This window comes from Vigna umbellata, chromosome 3 (genome assembly GCF_029865625.1).
Source record: "Vigna umbellata cultivar VRB3 chromosome 3, Vumbellata_1.0, whole genome shotgun sequence".
NCBI lineage: Eukaryota > Viridiplantae > Streptophyta > Magnoliopsida > Fabales > Fabaceae > Vigna > Vigna umbellata.
The window spans coordinates 22,385,373-22,407,785 of NC_142167.1; the positions used below are offsets into that span (position 1 = coordinate 22,385,373).

The following is a 22,413-nucleotide window of genomic DNA, read 5'->3' on the forward strand; positions in this document are numbered from 1 at the left end:
CTTTTTCCTTGTTTATTCATTGCAGTCATTATCAGAAAAAAATAAATCTATCATTACTTAAATGGAGTTCATCATTTAATGTTCTTCAAACGTGTGCCTTTGAAAACGGATTTGATGCACACAATACTTACGGGTTAATAAGTTTGATTCATGTTGTAATATATAAATTTGCTTATATGCAAATTTCATAGAATAAATTTAAAATAAAAACAATATATATACATATATTGAATATTTTTGGATTTTTTCAATCTTATATTTCAGTATCTTGAAATAAATAAACAAAACTTATTACAAATATATCAACTAAAAAACTTTCAAACTAATAGTTTATTATTTATTACAAATAAATAAGAAATGTGAAAAAAATATCAAAGTACATGTAATATATATTTATGCATGTAAATATATGATATGAATAGAATAATAAATATAATTATTTAGTTACATCATCAAAGTTTATTAACGTTTTATTAATTTATGTTTTTTACAAATTTTGATATTTTTAATTGATTTTTATTATTGTTTTTATTTGACTACTTATAATATTAGAAGTCATGTATCAATTAAAAATAAAAATAAGATAAATTTAATGTATATAAATAAATACAAATATTGTATTACAAACTGATATTTAAAGTCGAGTTAGATTTAAATTTTATAATATGGTATCAAAATTATACTTGTTAAAATTATTATTTGACTCCTTATCAAATCACTCGTTCATATATAATTACACAATGTAACTTTGATATAAGAAATATGTATTAAAAGTTTCACGGTTAAAATAAAACAAATTTAAAATATATATAATTAAATACTGTATAATAGTAAAATTAAGTTACACTTAAACATTACTTTTTAACAATAAAAAATAATTAATGATTTTTGTTGTTTTTATTAAAAATGTATAGTATATCAGTGACATTTTTTTTGTTATTATAGATAATAATGTGGAACTTATTAAAAAGCATCACATATTCATTGCTTTTTTTTATTATAATATAACTTTATATCAATAACAAACTTTACATTTGACATATAAAAATAATTAAACAAAACAACACTTACCTCATTAAAAATAATAATAAAATATAAAAATTTAATAAAAGTCCAATTAAAAATACTCAAAATTAAAGAAACTGAGAAAAAAAATCAATATAAATAAAATTTCATATTGTGTATGATGTGGGTCGTATCCTATTTTTTTACCCATAAAAAGAAAGTTGATTGATCGATTTTACAAAAATAATGTGGACTGATATTTTTGTTTCATTTTGCATAACTTCTAACTTGTGAATTATTATATGGAGCGATCTGCATAATATTTTATCCAAAGAAAAAGGAAAAAACATAGTTTAAAATTAATCAATAAAATATTCATTTAAAACCAATAATTATACTTTTTAATTCTTTAATTTTTTGGTTTGTGACTATTAGGGTACTTTTTCGTTAAAATCATGGTCAGTTGATGCATTTATTTGAATACCTACTCCATAATTCTTATACTTATATTCACCAAATTATTAGTTGAATTTTATATTGTCTTTCCATTTAATATTAAAAACATATAATTTATTTTATAATTTAAATTTATATAGATAATTTATCCGTCTCAATATTAAACGTGAAACAAGTCAAAACAGATTAATAGATTCATAAACTCATCACTTATTTATATATATATATATATATATATATATATATATATATATATATTTTATATATAAATGTTTGAAGTTTCATGTCGACTAGAAATAAAACTAAATTATAATATATAAATGAATGTAAATCTCGTAATACAAATCGATTTTATGATTGAATTAGACTTAAAAATTCACTTTATATGATATTATAATTATGTCTAATGATATTTTTTGAACATTTTTATTCCACTCGTTGAACCGTTATCGAACCAAATTTTTAAGAGATGTTTATATCTCAACTTTCTAATAATACGTGTTACAAATATGTACTGCAATCATATGATTATAAAGTTAAATATGAAAAATTATTTATAGTTTAAGATTTAAATATTAGGTACACCCATGATTACATGACAGAGACATGATCCTAAGTATGAAATAGAAAGATATTAGAAAAAATAATTAAGTAAACAAGGAATACACGTACCAAATTGATTAAGTAAATAAGGAATACCCGTGACATCATAAGTTCAATATGTACTGCATCACCTTAATCAATTCGACTGTCACAAAAATATGGTACAAGATTTGGAGAACAGTCACATCGATTCGGTTTCAGATTCAAACAGAGTTTCTTCAGATTTAATATTTTAAAATTTAATATCTTCACTTAAATTAAATGCAATTTAATATTGATTTTTGCATGAGTTTTTATATGCAACAAGTGAATATTCATAATTTTTAAAAAATAATAATTTCACTTTCAAATATTTAATTTTTTCATCGTACAAAAAATCATAAATATAAAATAAGATCTATTGTAGCCTAATTTTATTTGGACTTTTAATCCTTGTGGTTTTCAATTTGAATACACTGAGTTTCATAAATCGACAAAAACTCACATCAATCGAAAGTACATCGTATAAAAACACTTAATTTAATTTTTGCACTTATCAAAATATAAACTTTATTTATCACTTTATAATAATTTCACTATCTTCCATCACTCAATTTGCAATTTTAGATTAATCAATTTCGTATTTCGTATACAAGTAAGATGAAGTTTACAAAACACTTTTCTTTTCTTAAATAAGAGCGTGTTAGGCGAGAAAAAACAAGATGAATAGAAAAACAATAAACATAAAGAAAAAAAATACAAAATAAAAGTAATTAATAGAAAAATTTAGAAAAAAAATAAAAGTGACAAATATAATTTAACTGCAGTGAGAGAAGTATTGACGAGCATTGAAAATCGTAGAATAAAATAAAAAGACTTCAGAAATTAAATTACAAAAAAAATATAAATATCAGAAAAAAATAATTTCAGATAAAATAAATTTATTCGTAATTTAAATGAAAAAAAAGCACAACATCAAAGGAAAAAAATTGAGAGAAATGTAAACTGCGTTGACAAAAACACTATATATTCGTAATTTATCTTGCCATGTTCTAGAAAACTAGGTAAGAACCAACTTACCATTTCTTCTCCGTAGCCTTCTCATTTTCATCGTTATAAATGTGCGCAGCCAACGTCTTGAAGTAATTTGCTTTCGAAATTTAAACTATATATTTTTTAAAAATATTTAAATACACAACTTGTGTATATAAATAGAACTTTAAATTCATACTTTAAAAGATAAATAATTAATTTGATACACTAAATATTGAAATATTTTATTTTTAATATAATAAAATATGACAAATTTAATAAAAAAATATTTTTATTAATTTTGTTTGATTATGATTAAACATGTTTTTCATTTCCAATAGTATTATTATACATATTTATTGAAAATTAACCATATAATTAACCAACCTTTAAAAAAATACGTAATATTTTAGTTTTACAATATAAAAAATTCATTCAAGTCTAATTACGTATTAAAATTAAGTAATGGTTACCAAAGATAAAAGCACATATTTAATTACTTTAAATATTATTGAAATTAAAAGAAAATTAATAAAATTAAAGTTTTTTATTTAAATTACCATACTAAAAAATAAAATAATACTAATATTTATTGTATTGAATTCACTACTTATTTTGAAAGAAAAAAAAATCAAGTATTCTTACTAACAAATTTGTGAAGATTAAAAGTTTATCAGAAATCCAATTTTTTTCGTCATTATTTGTTTGTGATCAAGTATTTATTAGAAATAAAACGAATTTAAAATACATAAATATATATAAATCTCACTTTAAGTTAATTATGTGAGATCGAGATAAATTAAGAGTTTTGTAGATTTAATTTAGATTTAAAGTTCATGATAACAAAATTATAATTTAAACCTACTAACTCAAAATGTATTATTTGTTGAAGCTATTGGTTTACTTAATTTCACATTCAAGAAGTATACGTCTGAATGTGACAAATGTATAGAATATTTCATATCAATTAAAGATAAATTTAAAATAAATAAGTATCTTACATAAATTAATTTTGTAAAATTAAAGTAAACATGAAAATACACTTCTCTACATTATTTTTCATCAAAATTCGAAAATGCATAAAATTAATGTATAAAATATCACATAATGTTGAATTCAATTTCTTAATTTAATTTAGACTATAGTAATAGTATGGCAATATTTTACACTAAGTTATATCAAGACTATCGAAGGGTTCTAATATAAATATTTTACGGTTTTGCAGAAAAGAAAACACGGTGTATCACTTTGATAAAAAAAACGTGGTTCATTAGTGTGGTCCAAAAAAAAAACGTGGTGTATAACTTTTGTTTAAAAAGATATGTTGTATAAGTTTTGTCTAAAAAAACACCTCTGATTGTTTCAAACACATGGCAAATTAACCTGTCATTATCCATTTATTGTTGGATAAACTGGACAAATGCGTGGTTGTTAGTCATACAAATTAACCTCGTAACACATAATTTTTTACAATATAATAATAAATAAATAATAAAGTATTGTAAAAAAATTTATATTAAAAAATATTTTTCTCCTAAAAAATCAACTCGTATTATTCGCTGAGCAATTCTGCTCAAGTGACCCTGCAAATTCTTTATATATAAAAAATATGCTAATATCGTTTTTCTTATTTTGCTTTTGAAATTAGACGATAAACATATATACAAATAAAAACATCAAATCATTATTATGAATATAAAAACAAAAAGTACTACTACACTTAAATTTTTTGTAAAGCAGTAACCAGTAATCAGTGGAGAAAGTTATAAAAATAAAACATAATTAACTATAGTATGAAAAATATTTAATATGCACATTTTTTAGTATTTATCTTTTGATTTATTATAACTAAACAAAAATTAATATAATATAGTTAAAATAAAATTAAAAAATATTTTTTATATGAATTATTTTCAAGCCTAAGACCAATTAAAAAAATCCCTAATAATTAATTAAAAAAACTTTACACTTCAAATGTCTTTCAAATCATTTTATGTTATGTTATTAAGAAATAATAGTTTTACGGATAGTTTAGTTTGATAAAAAGAAAAAAAAAAGGGGGGGAAACATAAAATTAGTGTCCATCAATAGAAAAAAATAATAATAATGTATTGCAAATATAATGTTAAACTAAAATTTCAATTTTTTAATTAATTACACATGTAATGTGAAAATTATTGAAAACACGGAATTAATGACGGAAAGTAAGTTTAAAACCTGAGAAAATCGAGATTTTTGAGAATTGAGGATTTGATTCGGTGTAAGATTTCAATTCCTTAGTTTATATATTTAGAATGTCGATTTTTTAGGCTTGAGTATCTGAAAAGTTTGAAAATTTTTAATTAAGTTCATGTTAAATTTTGATAATTTACTAAATTATTATTATTTTTTTAATTATGCGACGTTATTTTTTACTGTCCTCTTATTTAAATATCACTACCTGATGTAGTTTATTATAAAAGACTACGAGAACACTCTACAAAATTTTCTGTATTTAAGAAAAGTAATTTTTAAATTTAATTAAAATTACAAAAAAATAAAATAAAAGAAGTGTTTATAAAATTGAGATATAAAATTATAATTTATAGCTTTAAATTTCTATATTTTATAATTTAATAAGAAAGTTATTGTTTAACATTAACTTTTGTTTATACATTTATTTAACACTACTTTTATTATATAAACATAATAAAAATAAATATAAATAAAATCAATAATTTATAAAGTTAATGTAATAGAAAAACTCAATCCAAGTATCACCTCCCATAAAATGAAATAATATACATAATTACGTTAAACAATTATATTATTTAAAATATAATAATTTATTATATATATATATATTAATATATTTGACAAACAATTCAATAATAAAAATATCTTTAAAAATATCATTAATGATTTTAAAGTGTCTTAAATGTTGTGAGGTCTGCACCTAACTTCAGATCCACATGGATTTTAAGCCTGACTCAATCTTACAAAAGTAGCTTGTAAGGTGAGGTTTGTATCTCACTTATATATTATAATTTTGTCTTATTTTTAATCGATGTGAAACTTTCAACATAAATTTGTGGGGTTGAGTTAGACTTATAAATGCTTTGAGTATTTGGAACTAAATATTTGAATATTTCAGACCAATTATATTCAATAATTAAAAATCAGCGTTGAAAGCACTCACACCACAAATAAAATGAAATTAAGATAAATGAAAAAGAATTCGGTCGATAGGCTAACAGAAAGTTGGCATTTGTTGACCAAATAAAACATGTCACGAACACTTACCTATGCGTGGCCTATATAAAGGGAGTGATTTTGGACTATAAGAGTATGCAGCCATAACACTTTCTCTGCAAAATGAAACAATCAAACCTCAATGTCTCTCCTCAAACTTTTGTTTCAGTAACAGACAACTTACGTAGATCTGCAAACTATAAACCAAACATTTGGAAACACCACTTTCTCCAGTCACTTCACAGTAAATATAACGTGAGATTCTTTTCTTCTTCTTCTTCTCCTTTTTATTTTTCTTTAATCCCATCAAATTTTATATTTTTTGTTTATTTTATTACATATATATTCTGTTTACTATCTTCTAAGTTTAAATTCAATAAGAAAATAAAGTATCATAAAAAATTAAAAACTCACTAATTATTTGTATTAAAATTTTGGATATTAATCTTTTGTCTTCAAATTTTAGATACAAAGTGATGTCATCCTTTGTGTAATGGAAAATTCGAATCTTATTGGTGTTATGTTTATTTATGTGAATATTTTCCCTTTTATATTCTGTTATTAAACACAAGTTTCTTCCTATTAGATTAATATAAAATTTATAGATTATATATATATATATATATATATATATTTTTTTTTTTTCTTTTTTATATATTGTTTAATTTTCTTAATTCCTCAATATATATATAACTTATCTCACACTTATATTTCTCAATATAAATTGCAAGTTTGTATGGATTGATAGCAATTGGCATCAGCTTCATTTCTTTTTAAACATAATTTTATTAAAAATATATACGACATTTAAGACTTTTCAAGATAAAAAGACAGAACATTTTCTCACAGAAGAAAGTAATCCACGTCGAAAATATTACTACAGTATTATGGTATTTGAAAAGAATTTTGTAACTTATCCAAAGTGTGGAAAATGTTAGTTGATTATATATACACTCATCCATAATAAAACATCTTATATTTACTATTATTGTCATGCAAACTCTTAAGGGTCATAATTATTTGACAGCAATCATAAATATTATAATTTTATTTTAAAATGATATTAGTTAAATATAACATTTTACTATTAAAAGTGTTGCATAAAGTAGATGTAAAAGAGAAAAAAAAATAGTGTCAAATGATATTTTTGAATCTTAACTAGATTTGGAATGCAAGTTTAATGTACATGCAAAATTATTCATTCACACTCAAAGGGTTTATTTCAGCACTGGTTTCTCTCAAGTTTTCAGTCTTTGGGATTCAAAGTTCATCATTTTCAGTATGGTTTTTGCTTATTATTCATACTTTGTTGCTCGATTTCCACAGAAGGAAGAATTTGTTATGGTGTTAAACAAGCTTGTGATGGAAGTGAAGAGTCTATTTGCACGAGAAACGAATATTTTGAAACAACTAGAGTTGGTAGATTGGATCCAAAAACTAGGCCTTGCCAACCATTTTCAGAAGGAAATCAATGGCTTTCTTGAATCTATACATGCCTATGTCAAAACCAGCCATGTTAATACCAGTGAAGAACAAGATTTGCACGTATCTGCATTATGCTTCAGGCTTCTCAGAAATCACGGATATGCAGTTTTGCCTGGTAACACAGTTTTCTCTCTCAGACTTACTATGTTGGTGAAAACTATATATAATTAACAATCTAATTTTTTATTGATTACGAAACTCAGATATGTTAAGCAAGTTCTTAGATAAAAATGGTAAAGTGAAGAGGACAATCAGCTCACATGCTGGAGATGTTAAGCATGTGTTGGAGCTTCTTGAGGCCTCACATTTAGGATTGGAGGGAGAAAAGATATTGGATAAGGCAAAAATCTGTGCCATAAGTTCTCTGAAGGATGCTTTTTCTCTCAGTTCCATCAACAAGGACCGACTATCTGATACTGTAGATGCTGAAAGAGTGGTCCACTCTCTGGAGCTTTCATCCCACTGGAGAGTACAGTGGTTTGAAGTCAAATGGCATGTGAAGCAATACAGCAAGGAGAAAAATATGAACCCTGTTTTACTTGAACTATCTAAATTAAATTTCAATATGATTCAGTCAACACTTCAGTTGGAGTTGAAGGAATTATCCAGGTATTCTTTTTAAACGTGATAAAGAAAATACATAAGCTTTTAGTTATATTGTTTCTTTCACGAGACATATGGGTCCAGAAATTTATCTTCACACTTTAAACTAATCATTTATATTATTTTTATTTTACTTTTTTTCTTAATTTTGTTGATCTTTTTTATAAGGTCCAAATCCGAATTGTGAGTATCGGCTAAAGATACTTTGATATTTAAGTTAGTTTTCAATTATATGTCGGTTATCACAGTTAAGTGTTAAATGTACAATAAATGTAATCATCTACTTTTTTATCTTATTTCTATATTTATAAGTTTTGAAGTAGACTTTTGATTAAGACTGATCTAATTGCAGTCCAATATCATCTAAACATGTTTTTATCTTATTAATCAAAAGATGAAATCTTTTGACCGAACAGTCAACGAATCAATTCGTTCACTTGTTGGGAGATTTTCATAATTGACTTTCTATGTAATTGACCGAGTAGCGTAGATCGGTTGGTCAGAGTAAATTGTTAATACTTAAATTTTTGGTTTAGGTGGTGGGAGAATCTTGGCATAAAAGAAGAATTGAGCTTTGCAAGGAACAGGTTGGTTGAAAGCTTCATGTGTGCAGCAGGAGTTGCTTTTGAGCCAAAGCACAAATCCATCAGAAAATGGCTCACTAAGGTTATTGTTTTCGTACTGGTCATTGATGATGTTTATGATATACATGCCTCGTTTCAAGAGTTGAAGCCCTTCACAATGGCGTTTGAGAGGTTTGTTAAGACTGAAAATTAACCTAATTAAGCTTACTTATATATAGGTTTAGGGTTAGTTAGTAGAATCTGATGAATGTATCTATATGCACAGATGGGACGACACAGAAGTTGTTGAAGAACTTCCAACGTACATGAAAACTTGCGTCCATGCACTGAAAGATGTCACAAATGAAATTGCTTATGAAATTGGTGGAGAAAATAACTTTCACTTGGTGTTACATTACCTAAAGAAAGCGGTAACATTCACAGTACACATTATGTCTGTTTTTTCAAACACATAATATAACATTTATACTAATGAATGACTAAATATATGACAACTTGGTCAGTGGATAGAGTTTTGCAAAGCATTGTACGAGGAGGCAAAGTGGTACAACAAAGGATACATTCCGTCTTTGCAAGAATATTTAAGCAATGCATGGATTTCATCTTCTGGGCCTGTGATTTTACTGCATTCATATCTTGGTACAATGTATCAAGTAAATTATTCGATGGAACATTTTCTACATACGTACGAGGATTTGGTCTACAATGTATCTCTTGTGATTAGACTTTGCAACGACCTTGGGACTACGGTGGTATATAATCAATCTTTGCTTGCTTAATAATAAAGAGTTAAACATGTTTTTATTCTTACACAAAATTAAAATTTTTCTTTATTTTAAATTTTGATATAATTTGATCTTTAAAGTTTAAAAATAAATGAATATAGTCTTACAAATTCAATTATGTTAAACTTTTTTAATATATCAAATGCATTTTTTATAATATTTAGATTGTTTATATTTTTTTTATGGGTTTTACTTCAAATGTTAATTTAGCAAATCATTTAACAACTCTAGAACAATTAACATTCTTGGCTTAAAAGAATTATTTTCATTTTTTCAAAGTTTGTGAATCAAGGTATATAAATTTCTTGAAGATAAACAAATTTTAATTTTATATATAAATTTAAAGACTAAAAACATATTTAACGATATCTTATTTTTTAATTAATCGAATTGTATTTGAGTATTGAATGTTAATTATGGAAATTGAAATTAACAGGCTGAAAGAGAAAGAGGTGATGCTGCTTCATCAATCGTATGCTATATGAAAGAAGAAGGTGTTTCAGAGGAAAAAGCAAGAAAGCATATAGAAGATAAAATCATTGAAGCATGGAAGAAGATAAACAAGTGTTTTGGTTGTTCTTCTTCATGTTTGGTGGAACCATTTCTTACTCAAGCAATAAATGCAGCTCGTGTGAGTCATACACTTTATCAAAATGGAGATGGTTTTGGAATCCAAGATCGAGATATCAAAAAACATATATTGTCACTAGTTGTTGAACCTCTTTAATCAGTGATGTTTTATGGAATTTGGATTTAAGCTAGGTATTAGGAAAAAAAGGTAAAACAACTAGTTGAGAGGGAACATGTGTAATAAAATGTATCATTAATACAAATTTAATTAAAAAATTGGTAGTGTGCTTTTGTGTAAAAATATTGTCTATATAATTATTATATAAAGGAAATTCATAATCTTTTTTTTTTCATTTTTACTATTTAGTAAGTAACATTTTTTTAAAACTATCATATTTATTTTACTAATTTTTTTTAAATCTAGTTATTTTTTTATTTGAAGTTTTTTTTAAATTAATATTTTCTAAAATTAAAATGATTATTTATAATAAAAAAGTTACTTATAAAATAAACGGAAATATCTATAATAAAATTATAAATGTTATTTATTTTTAATTTAAAAAATTATAATTTATTATTTTTTCTTAGAAAAAAAAAAGCAAAACATTAAACAAATAGTTTAGTTGGTGACAACCATAAATATATCAGCCCATTGTTAGAAATATATCATTTCAAACAACAAACGTTGTTTAGAGAATGTTAGGTGGACCAGGAAGATTGTTTCAGATTAAACTATATTATTAAAAAAAAAATTAGAAAAAGTATGTTTTTTATTCCTTCCTTCCTTCGTAGATATTTTTTGCGTTTATTTTTAAATAAATTATTTTTGACTCTTTTCTTTATTAAAGGTTTTATCACGATTAGATATAACTGTCAAAGTCATGGTTATCACTTATTTGTTAGTTATGTACAAATCCAAGATATACTGGTTTAAGTTTTTAAATAATTCTTTTACCAGTCTTAATTTCTCAATTTTTGTATGTTATTATTTTTAATCCTTAATTATTTTTAGTCTCAACTTCAATTTAATATAATTATTATTAAAACTGTGAAAATGAATTAAAATTTGTAATTAGAATAAAACTTTTTTTTATTATTATAAAATCATGTATGACCAAATTTAAAACAAAAGAAAAAGAAAATACAACTTATTCACTTTTCCAGACCAATCATGGAATCATTTCAAAATCCTATTTTGTGTTCAGGTAAAAGAAGAATATCGATCTAACCTGATCCACCTTCAAAGAAAAATACTTAAAATTTTAACAAATATTTAAATTAATCCTGAAACATGAATACGCTGGTTCTCTAATTAAATTTTTCAAAATTCATCTGGTTGCATTTCCTGGAAATCTTTTTCCTTCAAACTTAAAGATAACTTCTGTTGTCCATGTTATCTTGTTTTCCTCTCTTACTTTTTTTGAAAAGAAAATTGAAAACCCAAAAAATGTTTTTGGTATTTTCTCCATCTGTGACTGCAGATAATGAGTTTACTGGCAGAAATCAAGAGTTTGAGATGGGAAGTTGATGCAGGAAACATCAAAACCATACAGTTTTATGCAGATTATTGGTCTAAAATGGGAATCAGAAGAGGATGTTTATTTATAGGATAAAGTTCATGAAGTATATATAGTGTTAGACGGAATCATGGAATAGTTGTCTTGTGTATATTAATTGCCTCTTATACTATTTGTTCCTATTGTTTATGTTGAGATGAACCAAATTTACAAACTTGAATATAAAAAATAAAATCGAGCTATTAAATGCATTATTATACAGTAAAATGTTCTTTTGCTCTTCAAAAAGTTTGAAAAATAAAGAGAAAAGTTTGCCCATAAGTTCAAAATTTCCAAGTGATCTTAGGAAGGAAGGAGGGATCTCAGGTGTGCGATTGGACCATGGACATTAACTCTTTATTATCATATCATATTCCACTGGCAATTCTATCTGTACTAAATTCAGCCAGAAGCTAGAAGAAAAAAAATATCAGTGCTAGAGAAATAAGATATTAAAGTAAGACTATTCTAGGACAAATTGAAGATTTATTTTCCAACCATTCCTCTAAGGGGAAAGAAACTTTCCTCAGTCTCTATTACAGGATCTTTTTCTTTTTCTTCCTGTAAGTTTATAATCGGAATCAGACTTGGCAGTCCATAAAAGTAACTACAATTATAAGGAGTTTAGTAGTTAGTGGCATCTCAACTTACATTTGTTGTAAATGGAGGAACAGAAAAATTACAGGTGAATCATGCTTGCGCAGGCTTTACTTTTGTTTATCCATCTATAAACCATAAAAAACACAGGAGGAACCGACAGTAGCTGTTTAGAATTGAAAGCAGTATCATTATATCAACAGATAAGGCTACAAATTTTCATATTATTTGGAAACAAATTAAGGAAATTTATTACAGTTTTTGATTTCTGATTGAGGAAAGACACACAAGACGCATCACAGTCCCCATATTAACACAAATTTCTTGGTCAGATGACCCAAAACCAAGCTATAACAGACCCACAAGCCAGACCAAAAACTAAGAATAATACACTCACAATCCCTGCAGTCTCTGCATGCTGCGACTTTACAGCTTTAGGAATCATAATCATCAATACACTGGTTAGGTAGCCATTAGTAAGCCCTAAGAGGCAAGTTAGTATCGTCACGGGAATCTCAGTCCGGAAGAATTGGGGACCATGCAAGCACCCTAAGAAGAGAGGGAAAAACAGCAATCTTGCTATGCAACTACCTATTGCAACTTTTGCATTCTGTAGGAGATAAACTGCAGTCAGAGACTTGCCAACCAGATCAAACACATTATACGCAGCAATTAGGAGAATTGGATACCAATCCTTAAGGACTTCAGAGTGCACATCCTCAGTAATGTAACCAGGAAAAATTGCCAGAGTCACAGCATAAATGAGCACAATGCCAAATCCATACCACTTGATGCTTCCAACAATATCCCATAAAGTCGACCTCCAGACAACTCCAGTTGGGGGACCACTGTCTCCATTTGCAGCAGCAGCCTCAACCTTAAGTTCATTATAATACTTCATAATAGGAAGTTTGTGCACCATGTTATATAAAACCATGCATATGAACACAATCACAATTGATACAGAGAAGTATAGATTTGCACTCTTTTGTAGGCCAGAGGCATCTTGTGGGTAAACAGCTTTTGTGATTATCCTCAGGACAGAAGCAAGCACCCCTGAAATGAAAACATCCACAATAAAAACAGAGAACAATTTATCCACCTGAGTTCGATAACCAAAGAAATATATATCAATAACTTCTCAAAATATTTGCATATGTGTGTGTGAACCCAAAACCAGTAGATTAATAATGAGCTACAGACATAAGATAAGTTTTTTTTACCATGAAATAGAAAAACCATATAAAACTGAAATCTGCTCAAGTCGTTTATATTGCCTAAACATACAGTTTCAACTCATAATTAAGCTCTGTCTTGAGTGTTTCACAAACAATTGTTTAGTGTATTAGCCATTGCAAGAACATAAATGCTAAAGGAAAGGAGACTCGGGACACCAACATGGTACCGTTATCACTTTTTGACTCTCTGGCACAGCCACAAGTTCTAAACAGACAACCTTAGCATAAAATGCTTAAGAGTATTCACCCGCCAAAAGCAAAATCTGCTGAAGAATCCAAGATTCCCATGACTACACTACGAACGTGCTTTTTAAAATTCTCCAATTTAGTAAGAACATGTGCTACATATAATCTGATACCGACACTTGATAAGCATGTGAAATCCCTGAGGTTAGCGCAGGAAGTTATCAGAGAACATCTATTCATCTAACAAAACGACCTAAATGAAGAGAGAATGTCTAAACCGTAATATGATTGAATAATAGATACCACATCCCCCACTCAGTACCATATCATACAAAACTCACACGATGCATCCACCAAAAAGAACTAAACTATGAACCAATGAAGGTAATTAATTAGAGGACTACCAGAACCGCCTGTGCCAGCTATGACAGCTTGCATGTACCTCTCCGGCAGCTCGCCGGCGGAGCCAACAATGGAACCCTGCACGAGCGCATCAGCGACGCCGGAGAGGCCGATGGCGAAGGCGGCGGCGTAGAATCCACCGATGACTCCGACACGACCCCTGACGTAGAAGGCGTCAACTAGGGGAACGATGAGGAGCGAAACGACGAAGAGGACCAAACCAAGGTTGATTCTGAGAAAGGCTTTGGAGCTGTAGCGGTACAGGATGATGAGGGAGATTCCGACGAGGCCGATAAGCATGTAAACGACGGCGAAGACGCGGTCAACGCTGGTGTCAGGGTAAAGATAGGAGAAGTAATCAACGGCTGTGATGAAAGCGTTCCATGGGAGAAGGTAACCGAATCCCAGGGAGAAATACACTATGTACGCCAAATCCCATTTGTCTTCCGGAACATTGCTCTTCCTGCTGTTCGAACCGGACGGAAGGAGAAGAGAGGACTCCGTGAAAACCATCTCGTTTCGTTCCGTTCCGGATTACCAATGCTCAACCACCGCTTCGAACACTGCCAACGGGAAAAGTAAAGTAGTTACTCACGCAAGGCAACACCATTTTCAATTAGATATTTCAGATTCTCGTTCTTCTCTCTCTCCTTTTTTATTTTACTTTTTCATGCACATTTAAACCAATAATTATTTTATAATTAATATTCAAATCTAATCCCACTTTAAATTGATATCACTGTTGCTTTTTTTTTTATTAGTTTCTAAAAACAGACTTACTTTAAGCACGTGCAGGAACACAAGAATGAATAGACACGTTTTTCTGCAGTACTGGGCCTAAGGCCCAGTCCCTAGCGGCGGAAGCCCGTTATCATTCTTTTAAATAAAGACCAAATCAAATTATTCTAAAAACACATTTTTTTATGAAAATTGTTTACATAAAGTACGTTAATCAAAATAAAGCAAAGAAAAATCTTCAGATAAAATTTAATCTATTGATAATGAAAGATTCTTGTTATGAGCTACTCACTGCACTTCACCATCACATACAGGTTTGAAGCTAAAATATCTCTTACAGAAAAAAAAAACATACACATATGACTCTGTAATTTGACATAAAACATTCAGATAAATTTAAAATATTATCTGAATAGAAAATCTGCCTTCATCATCTTAGTGGCTGTGGAGATTTCCACGTGAGAAATTACTTCTGTAGGAATAACTTTATATATTTTTTACTTTTATAAAAGAAAAATAAAGAACATGCAGACCACGAAAAATGATATTTATAGAAAAATTATATGACTGGTATAACTGTTGTCGTTTTAGTTTTATCTGTAGTTTGTCCGACATGTTGTCTTTCTCGTTTGCCTCTGCATCTCCCAGCGCTAATTTATTCATATTTCTTCTTCTCAAAGTGGCAGAATATGAAACAAAAAGTTAAATTTTTGTACGCTTATGAAGAAGAAAAGCCTTCCTAGAAAGGAGGAGCATATCAGAATCTCCTTAAAAACTCCGAGTTTCAAAGAGAAGCAGATTCGCATGTCATTTCCTTCATTAAATTAAAGGGTACATTATCGTCGGCCACCTTTTTTTTTTTTTAAGTTATTACTGTGATTGTAAAGATTGGCTTCTCTGTTCGAATTAAATATGCATGAAAAAAAAAAACTATAAATTGATGTGTTCCAACTCCATGCTCGTGTTTCTAGTTAGTTCCGTTTGCTCTTTCTTCTTCCCTTGCTATACAAATTTGGTTATGCTTTTACTGTATAAACAGTTAAAGACATTACTGGTTTTGTTTGATAGATGAAAACAGAAATCAATTTGAACTTCGAAACTATCAGTTCTACCTTTTTATTCCTTTCTTTACGATGATCATTTGGTGGGTGATTGTTGCAGAATTCAGTTTTTGGGTATGGAAATTCTCTCGTATAGATCTGGACCATGCTGTCAAGTGGTGAACTTGCAGAGGAAATCGGATGAAAAGTCTTCAAATTCACGTCATTCTAGGATTCCCATTTTCAGAGAGCGTGAAGTTTGTTATACCAATACCATTTCTAGAAGAGGGTCAGTGAGATTTCATGATAAAAAGGAGCAGCAAAGAGATTTGGTTGGGTCTCTGACTGTTCTTGAAGGGTTCAAAAGAATCAATTGCAGGGCCTACAGTGATAGATACGAGGGCTATGTGATTGACGGTGAAAAGGGTTTAACAGATATTTCAGAGATAGAAGAGTCTGCAACTAGGAATATTCTCATTCCAGGTTTGCCAGATGGGTCAAATGGTGAATGTGGTGCTCCAATAAGTAGTTGCTTTTGGGAATGGAAGCCTAAGCTCAATGTTCACTATGAAAAGGCAGGATGTGAGAACGTGGATTCTCCACCTGTTGTGTTTCTTCCTGGTTTTGGTGTTGGCTCTTTCCATTATGAAAAGCAACTGAGAGATTTGGGGCGTGATAATAGAGTATGGGCACTGGATTTTCTAGGCCAAGGATTGTCCTTGCCCTTTGAAGATCCTGCTCCTCGGTATAACAAGGAAGGAGATACTTCAAATAGAAATGCTTCTTCATGGGGTTTTGGAGATGAAACGGAACCGTGGGCCACTAATCTTGTATACTCCATTGATTTATGGCATGACCAAGTTCGATACTTCATAGAAGAGGTTGGTGACATGCCATTTGATAGCAGCTAGCAGGTTTTTCATAACAAAGAAATAAATTTTTACTCAAACTATGTGGTGAAAAATGGTAGATGTTAAGATAAGACGAGTTTATATTATATAAATGACTCTAAATCATATTTTATAAGTCGGTTTTACGAGGTTAAGTTAGGTTTAGTAAGAAAGTACTTTGTTTGTGGATATATTGACCATCAAATTGATCTCTTGTGGTAAATGTTGAGATAAGACGAGTTTATAGTATATAAATGACTCAAAATTATATCTTATAAGTCGATTTTATGAGATTGAGTTAGGTTTAGTAAGAAAGTACATTGTTTGTGGATATTGATCATCAAATTAATTTCTTGTGTTGATTCCAAATCATATTTTATAAATGGGTTTTACGAGGTTGAGTTAGGTTTAGTAAGAAAATACCTTGTTCTTAGATATTGACCATAAAACTGGTTTTCTGCAGGTCATTGGAGAACCAGTGTACATTGTGGGAAACTCATTAGGAGGATATGTTGCATTGTATTTTGCGGCACGTAGCCCTCATTTAGTGAAAGGTGTCACACTTCTTAATGCAACACCCTTTTGGGGGTTTCTTCCTAATCCAATAAAGAATCCACGCCTAGCAAAAATATTTCCTTGGGCTGGAACGTTTCCATTACCAGCAAGTGTAAGAAAACTGACAGAGTTGGTGTAAGTAATACTTCATTTTATGATTTGCTTCATACAGCATGTTTTCAATATTTTAGCATAATCATCTGTGTAACCCTCTATCACTGTTAGACTGTTATTTGACCAAATAGTTGTTTTATTTTATTTCCCCTCTAGGTGGGAGAAAATCAGTGATCCTGCAAGTATTGCAGAGGTACTTAATCAGGTTTATGCAGACCATTCAACGAATGTAGATAGTTTAATTTCACACATTGTGGAAACCACACGGCATCCTGCAGCATCAGCAGCTTTTGCTTCAATTATGTGTGCTCCACAAGCAGAGTTATCTTTCAATGAATCATTATCTAGGTAGACATTATTACTTCTCTAACTTTTTTTAACGACAAATGTTAAAAATGAAGAAGTGGAACACCGTATAAAGTTGAAAATCCGTTAATCCAGATTTTTAGTAAGGAGGGATATCAATCTCTTGTATGATTAGACTATATTTGTATTTTTTCGGTGAATTTTCTCGTCATAGACTCAACAGTTATCAGTATTAGAATCTTGGTTTCAATTTAAGGATTTTGAGTTTGTTTGCAATTTAGATGTCGGAGAATGAACATACCAATGTGCCTGATGTACGGAAGAGAAGATCCGTGGGTAAAGCCACTTTGGGGAGTCCAAGTTAAAAGCAAGGTGCCTGAAGCTGCATATTATCAAATAAGCCCTGCTGGTCACTGTCCTCATGATGAAGTGCCTGAGGTATATTATACATGGCAATTTCTTGCATGAAAATGGTTGATGCTGAAGAGTAATACTGCAAGTACTGTTATGATTTGCAGGTGATAAATTTCTTGCTACGTGGGTGGATCAGAAATGTAGAATCTCAAGGTTCTATATCACTGCCACTGCTTGATGACTTAGTCTCTGTGAAAGAAGGTAACGTGTGGGAGTTAGAATTTCTGAGAGAAGGTTCAAGAAAATCAACCATGGTGAGATTCTTCGGCTCCAGAATCTCCCTTTTGGACAGAATACGATCTTACATCGACAACCCTCGCCCCAAGTTCAGAAATTCAGCAGCTAAATCTCAATGACACGACGAGCTAAGCTGTGGCACAACATTCCTCTTATGTAGATTAGTTATTATTATTTGTTTGTGCCATGTACATTAGTTATATAATCCGAATCAATTGTCCTTGTCGGATGTTTCCCAACCATATAACAATGTTAGAATGACGTATGTTTACACTCGTGTGATATATATTACAAAAGGAAAATAATCATAAAAAATAAATTTTTATAAAATGAAAATAATAATGGAAAATAAATATGAAAAAATTATGTATATCTAATTGTCATTTTTCTATAAATATTTGTCACTGATCTTTCCTAATCTCCTAAATATCTTCGATCAAACTCATACTTGAAGGAATGAATTTAGATAAGAGATTTTAAAAGAGTAATTTTTCTTTTAGAAAACTAAAATTATACTATTTTATTAGAGTAATTAAATTATTTAATAAAAAATTTAAACTAAACATAAAATATAATTTGAAATTTTTTTATATTGTTAAAGTCATATTTCAATCTTAGTAATTTGTGATTTAAATCAATTTTGGCTAACATAGATCACACTTAACTCACCTAAAATCAACCAAAATTGTTTTACATTGGTTGCAATCCAATATGATTCTCTAATGTATTGGCATTGCAAGTCACTTCTTTTTTAACAAAATTGATACAATTAAATATTTCTAAAATAAAATTTATACAATTAAATATTTTTAAATAAAATTGATAAATAAAATATAATTAAATTTAAGTGATTTTTGTATGAAAGGTATGCTTAATTTAAAAACTAAAATTAGTCATAAACCGTCTATAATATTTGTTGTATGAAATGGCTGGCTACGCGACTAACTGCTCCAACGGTACAGCGGTAAATTATGAGAACGCTGTCTACCCAATTTCGTTCCATCAAACGCCCTAATCCAAACCCTAAATTATGCAAATCGTCCTCTCCGACAAAATCAGAACTAAAATTCAATGCCAAACCAAAATCAGAGTCAGAGTCATGGTGCGTTTATCTCATCCTCTCCACCAACCATCCAATCAAAACCTATGTTGGGATCACAAACAATTTCCCTCGCCGGTAAGTTCAATTTTCCGATCTTCCCAGCTGAATTATACCTCTCTGTCAACTTCAATTTGATTTAGTTGCTCATCCTGCCCTGTGGGTGCTCATTTTATTTTTATTTTTTTGTATTTACGTGTGAAAAGTGTCGTGCTTTTGTATCCGTGTATCTCTATTTTTCCCATTCCATGGTAAACTACAATGCCTTTGTTCGTAATGTAAAATTTCATAGGATTTTTGGCTCAGGAAACTCCAAGTTTGTGACACTAGTTAAGCTACAGGTTAACCAATCTAAAAATCCTTACTTTAATGAGTTCTTATACACCCCATTCAATTTTTGTTCTTTTGATCTAGCTGATTTTGCAAGTTTTTTGTTTTAATTTTACAAAACTGATGTCTGCAATTTGCAATGAAGTTAAAGTAATAATAGACGTTTGATTCCTGCTTAATTGATGTAGTTTGAAGCAGCACAATGGGGAACTTAACGGTGGTGCAAAGGCATCCCGTGCTGGAAGGCCTTGGATCTGTGCATGCATCATTTGCGGTTTTGCAGACCGAAGTGAAGGTATATGTCTGGTTTTGTGTTCTTTTACGTACATTACGGTACTACATGATTGTTTTTCTTAACTGCGGCCAGCTCTTTAAGGTTTCAATCTGCAGTTCTTATCAGTTTTAGGGAAGTTTGCTACTTAAGGCCAACTCTCCACAGCAATTGTGTATCAAAAGAAGTCAGATTAGATTACTCACCGATAAGGGTCTTGTTGTCTTTCCTTTGCTTCCACCGAACCCATTCTGAGGACTTAATTCAGTCCTCAGGCTGTTCTTGCTGTATCTGTGGGTTATCTTATACTTATTGCTTACAACTTCCAAGCTTCTGAAATTGAATGGCCTGCAGAAACAGGGCCTTCTTTGTGTCCAGAAATGATTACAACTTCTTTGTGATCAATTTCCTGACTTGGGAATAATACCAATTCCTTTACTTGAGGAAATAGATTACAAATTATGAGAAGGTATACAAATTACAATAAGGTGAGGAGACAGATAGAACGCAGACAAGAAACAGTTTAACTAATTGGCAAATAACCCAATAAACTAATTAATTTATGTTTTTTGTAATAAAATCATTTATTTTTACTAGCCAATGGGGTATTTTCTTAGCTGTAGTAATCTGATGAAATGTAACTGAGTGCTGAGATGAGAAATAAGATGAAAATTATGTATAGAATTATATTTCTCATTTTTACTGTATTGCGCTATAATCTGTTGTCTTTTTAGGCACCATATGTATCTTTGTCATAAGGTTCGCTATTTGATAGCCATTTTAATCTAATGGTGATTGGTAATTTGAGGTATTTTATCTTTTGCAATGGCACATAATTCCTCGACTCTTTTGTTTTATCTTTTGCAATACCGTGAATGTTAGAATTTTTAGTCTGAGTCAAAGTCTTACATTGTAGAATGAAAAAGTAGAACACCATATAAAGTTGAAAATCCATTAATTCATTGTAGGTTTTGGATAGAGAAGTGACAATTCTTATATATAGTTGGACTTAGATCCTATTGATGTTGTATCTCTCAAATGAATCTCTTCCTATCCAACAGTGAAACACTCCTTGCAACCTAACAATCCAGCTATCTTTTATTGAATTGACTAGGATACTGATTCTATGCAAGATTATCTCATCCTTTTGTATTTGCTTTGTTAATGATTTCAGCATTGCTAGTTTCTCATAACTAAGAAGTTGAAGCATTCTTGTTTCGTTTTTTTCTTCATCATTGTAGCTAGTATATTTGAATCAAAATGGAAAGCTATCTCAAGGAAAGCTCCCCGCAAAAATCAAAGTGAACATCTCTCTGAACAAAGTGAAGATCCATCATTACCTCTGCTGCAACACAGACAAGCAGCTTTGAAAAAAGTGAAAGGTTCACTCGACTGCACTCACTTAGAATTCGTTTGGCATTTGGATCCATTGTGATTCAACTGCCAATGTATGTTATGTATGTGTTTTAATCAATTGCACTAAGTTTATAATATAGGTCAGATATTTAAGAAAATTTTCAACTGCTGCAATTTAAAATTTATTAAAAATTATAAAATCGAATGAGTGGAGTTTAAATAAAAAAGTAAAGTCCACAAATTTTTATGATTTTTAATAAATTTAAGTAATAGTAAAGAATATTTCAGAAGGTGTGTTGCTAACATTTTTCTAGTAGCAAACTGTATCATAGACATTGATTGGCTCTTTTGCAGCAAGATCACTGTACAGCATGAGTGACGAAAGGTCAATATAAAAGCAGCCATTTGTAAGCATGAAATGATATAATACTTTATTCTATCAAAATATTGTAATATTTTTCCTGCGGAGGATCATGAGGGAAATTATTGTAGCATGAGCATTTGGTTCTTATGATCTTTGTACAGGAAAATGTGTCTTTTTTTTTATAATTTTTTAACAATATGTGATAGTATGTGATTGGTCCGTTTCGAATACAGTGAGATGAGTATATGAAGCATGGATGTTGCAGATATTGTTTTGAACTTTAAAGATTTTAATATATCGTTTTTAATCACCTTATGATAAATGTTTAACTTTAATAAACATTTGAACAGTAAATTTGAAGTAAATAATAAAAGTTACTTAAACCAA

The 22,413-nt window shown here is 29.2% G+C and overlaps 4 protein-coding genes across 6 annotated transcripts; 3 read left to right on the forward strand and 1 right to left on the reverse strand.

Moving 5' to 3' along the window:
* The first annotated feature begins 6,420 nt into the window (after positions 1-6,420).
* LOC148201934 (alpha-farnesene synthase-like) lies at positions 6,421-10,663 on the forward strand. The gene is made up of 7 exons (XM_088110456.1): positions 6,421-6,561; positions 7,633-7,906; positions 7,995-8,400; positions 8,931-9,149; positions 9,244-9,388; positions 9,482-9,730; positions 10,200-10,663. Exons 1-7 carry the CDS (start codon positions 6,430-6,432, stop codon positions 10,488-10,490), a joined length of 1,716 nt encoding a protein of 571 aa, XP_087966582.1. The 5' UTR covers positions 6,421-6,429; the 3' UTR covers positions 10,491-10,663.
* Positions 10,664-12,655: 1,992 nt separating this feature from the next.
* Positions 12,656-14,960, reverse strand: LOC148201935 (equilibrative nucleotide transporter 1-like). The gene is made up of 2 exons (XM_088108335.1): positions 14,315-14,960; positions 12,656-13,542 (listed from the first exon to the last, which is right to left on the reverse strand). Exons 1-2 carry the CDS (start codon positions 14,823-14,825, stop codon positions 12,815-12,817), a joined length of 1,239 nt encoding a protein of 412 aa, XP_087964461.1. The 5' UTR covers positions 14,826-14,960; the 3' UTR covers positions 12,656-12,814.
* Positions 14,961-15,649: 689 nt separating this feature from the next.
* Positions 15,650-18,877, forward strand: LOC124843643 (pheophytinase, chloroplastic-like). Its single transcript, XM_088110994.1, has 6 exons — positions 15,650-15,881; positions 16,212-16,971; positions 17,444-17,670; positions 17,806-17,997; positions 18,237-18,393; positions 18,474-18,877. The coding sequence occupies exons 2-6, from the start codon at positions 16,228-16,230 to the stop codon at positions 18,723-18,725; spliced, it is 1,572 nt and encodes a 523-aa protein (XP_087967120.1). The 5' UTR covers positions 15,650-15,881; positions 16,212-16,227; the 3' UTR covers positions 18,726-18,877.
* Positions 18,878-19,532: 655 nt separating this feature from the next.
* Positions 19,533-22,292, forward strand: LOC148201936 (structure-specific endonuclease subunit slx1-like). Of its 3 annotated transcripts, XM_088110045.1 has the most exons (4): positions 19,533-19,783; positions 20,224-20,330; positions 21,548-21,688; positions 22,017-22,292. In XM_088110045.1, exons 1-4 carry the CDS (start codon positions 19,578-19,580, stop codon positions 22,055-22,057), a joined length of 495 nt encoding a protein of 164 aa, XP_087966171.1. In that variant the 5' UTR covers positions 19,533-19,577; the 3' UTR covers positions 22,058-22,292. The 3 variants fall into 3 exon arrangements, with proteins under 3 accessions (XP_087966171.1, XP_087966172.1, XP_087966170.1); XM_088110046.1 differs by lacking the exons at positions 21,548-21,688; positions 22,017-22,292 and adding an exon at positions 20,426-21,002; XM_088110044.1 differs by having other exon boundaries at positions 19,534-19,783; positions 21,548-22,292.
* The last annotated feature ends 121 nt before the right edge of the window (positions 22,293-22,413 follow it).

Coding starts and splice junctions, on each gene's coding strand:
- LOC148201934 (XM_088110456.1), top strand. CDS start 6,430: ATGAAACAATCAAACCTCAATGTCTCTCCTCAAACTTTTGTTTCAGTA. Junction 8,401..8,930: donor GAGTTGAAGGAATTATCCAG/GTATTCTTTTTA, acceptor TTTTTGGTTTAG/GTGGTGGGAGAATCTTGGCA. Junction 9,389..9,481: donor TACATTACCTAAAGAAAGCG/GTAACATTCACA, acceptor CAACTTGGTCAG/TGGATAGAGTTTTGCAAAGC.
- LOC148201935 (XM_088108335.1), bottom strand. CDS start 14,825: ATGGTTTTCACGGAGTCCTCTCTTCTCCTTCCGTCCGGTTCGAACAGC. Junction 13,543..14,314: donor AGCTGGCACAGGCGGTTCTG/GTAGTCCTCTAA, acceptor TTTTCATTTCAG/GGGTGCTTGCTTCTGTCCTG.
- LOC124843643 (XM_088110994.1), top strand. CDS start 16,228: ATGGAAATTCTCTCGTATAGATCTGGACCATGCTGTCAAGTGGTGAAC. Junction 17,671..17,805: donor AGAAAACTGACAGAGTTGGT/GTAAGTAATACT, acceptor TTTCCCCTCTAG/GTGGGAGAAAATCAGTGATC. Junction 18,394..18,473: donor CTCATGATGAAGTGCCTGAG/GTATATTATACA, acceptor TATGATTTGCAG/GTGATAAATTTCTTGCTACG.
- LOC148201936 (XM_088110046.1), top strand. CDS start 19,578: ATGAGAACGCTGTCTACCCAATTTCGTTCCATCAAACGCCCTAATCCA. Junction 19,784..20,223: donor ACAAACAATTTCCCTCGCCG/GTAAGTTCAATT, acceptor TAATTGATGTAG/TTTGAAGCAGCACAATGGGG. Junction 20,331..20,425: donor TTTTGCAGACCGAAGTGAAG/GTATATGTCTGG, acceptor TTCAATCTGCAG/TTCTTATCAGTTTTAGGGAA.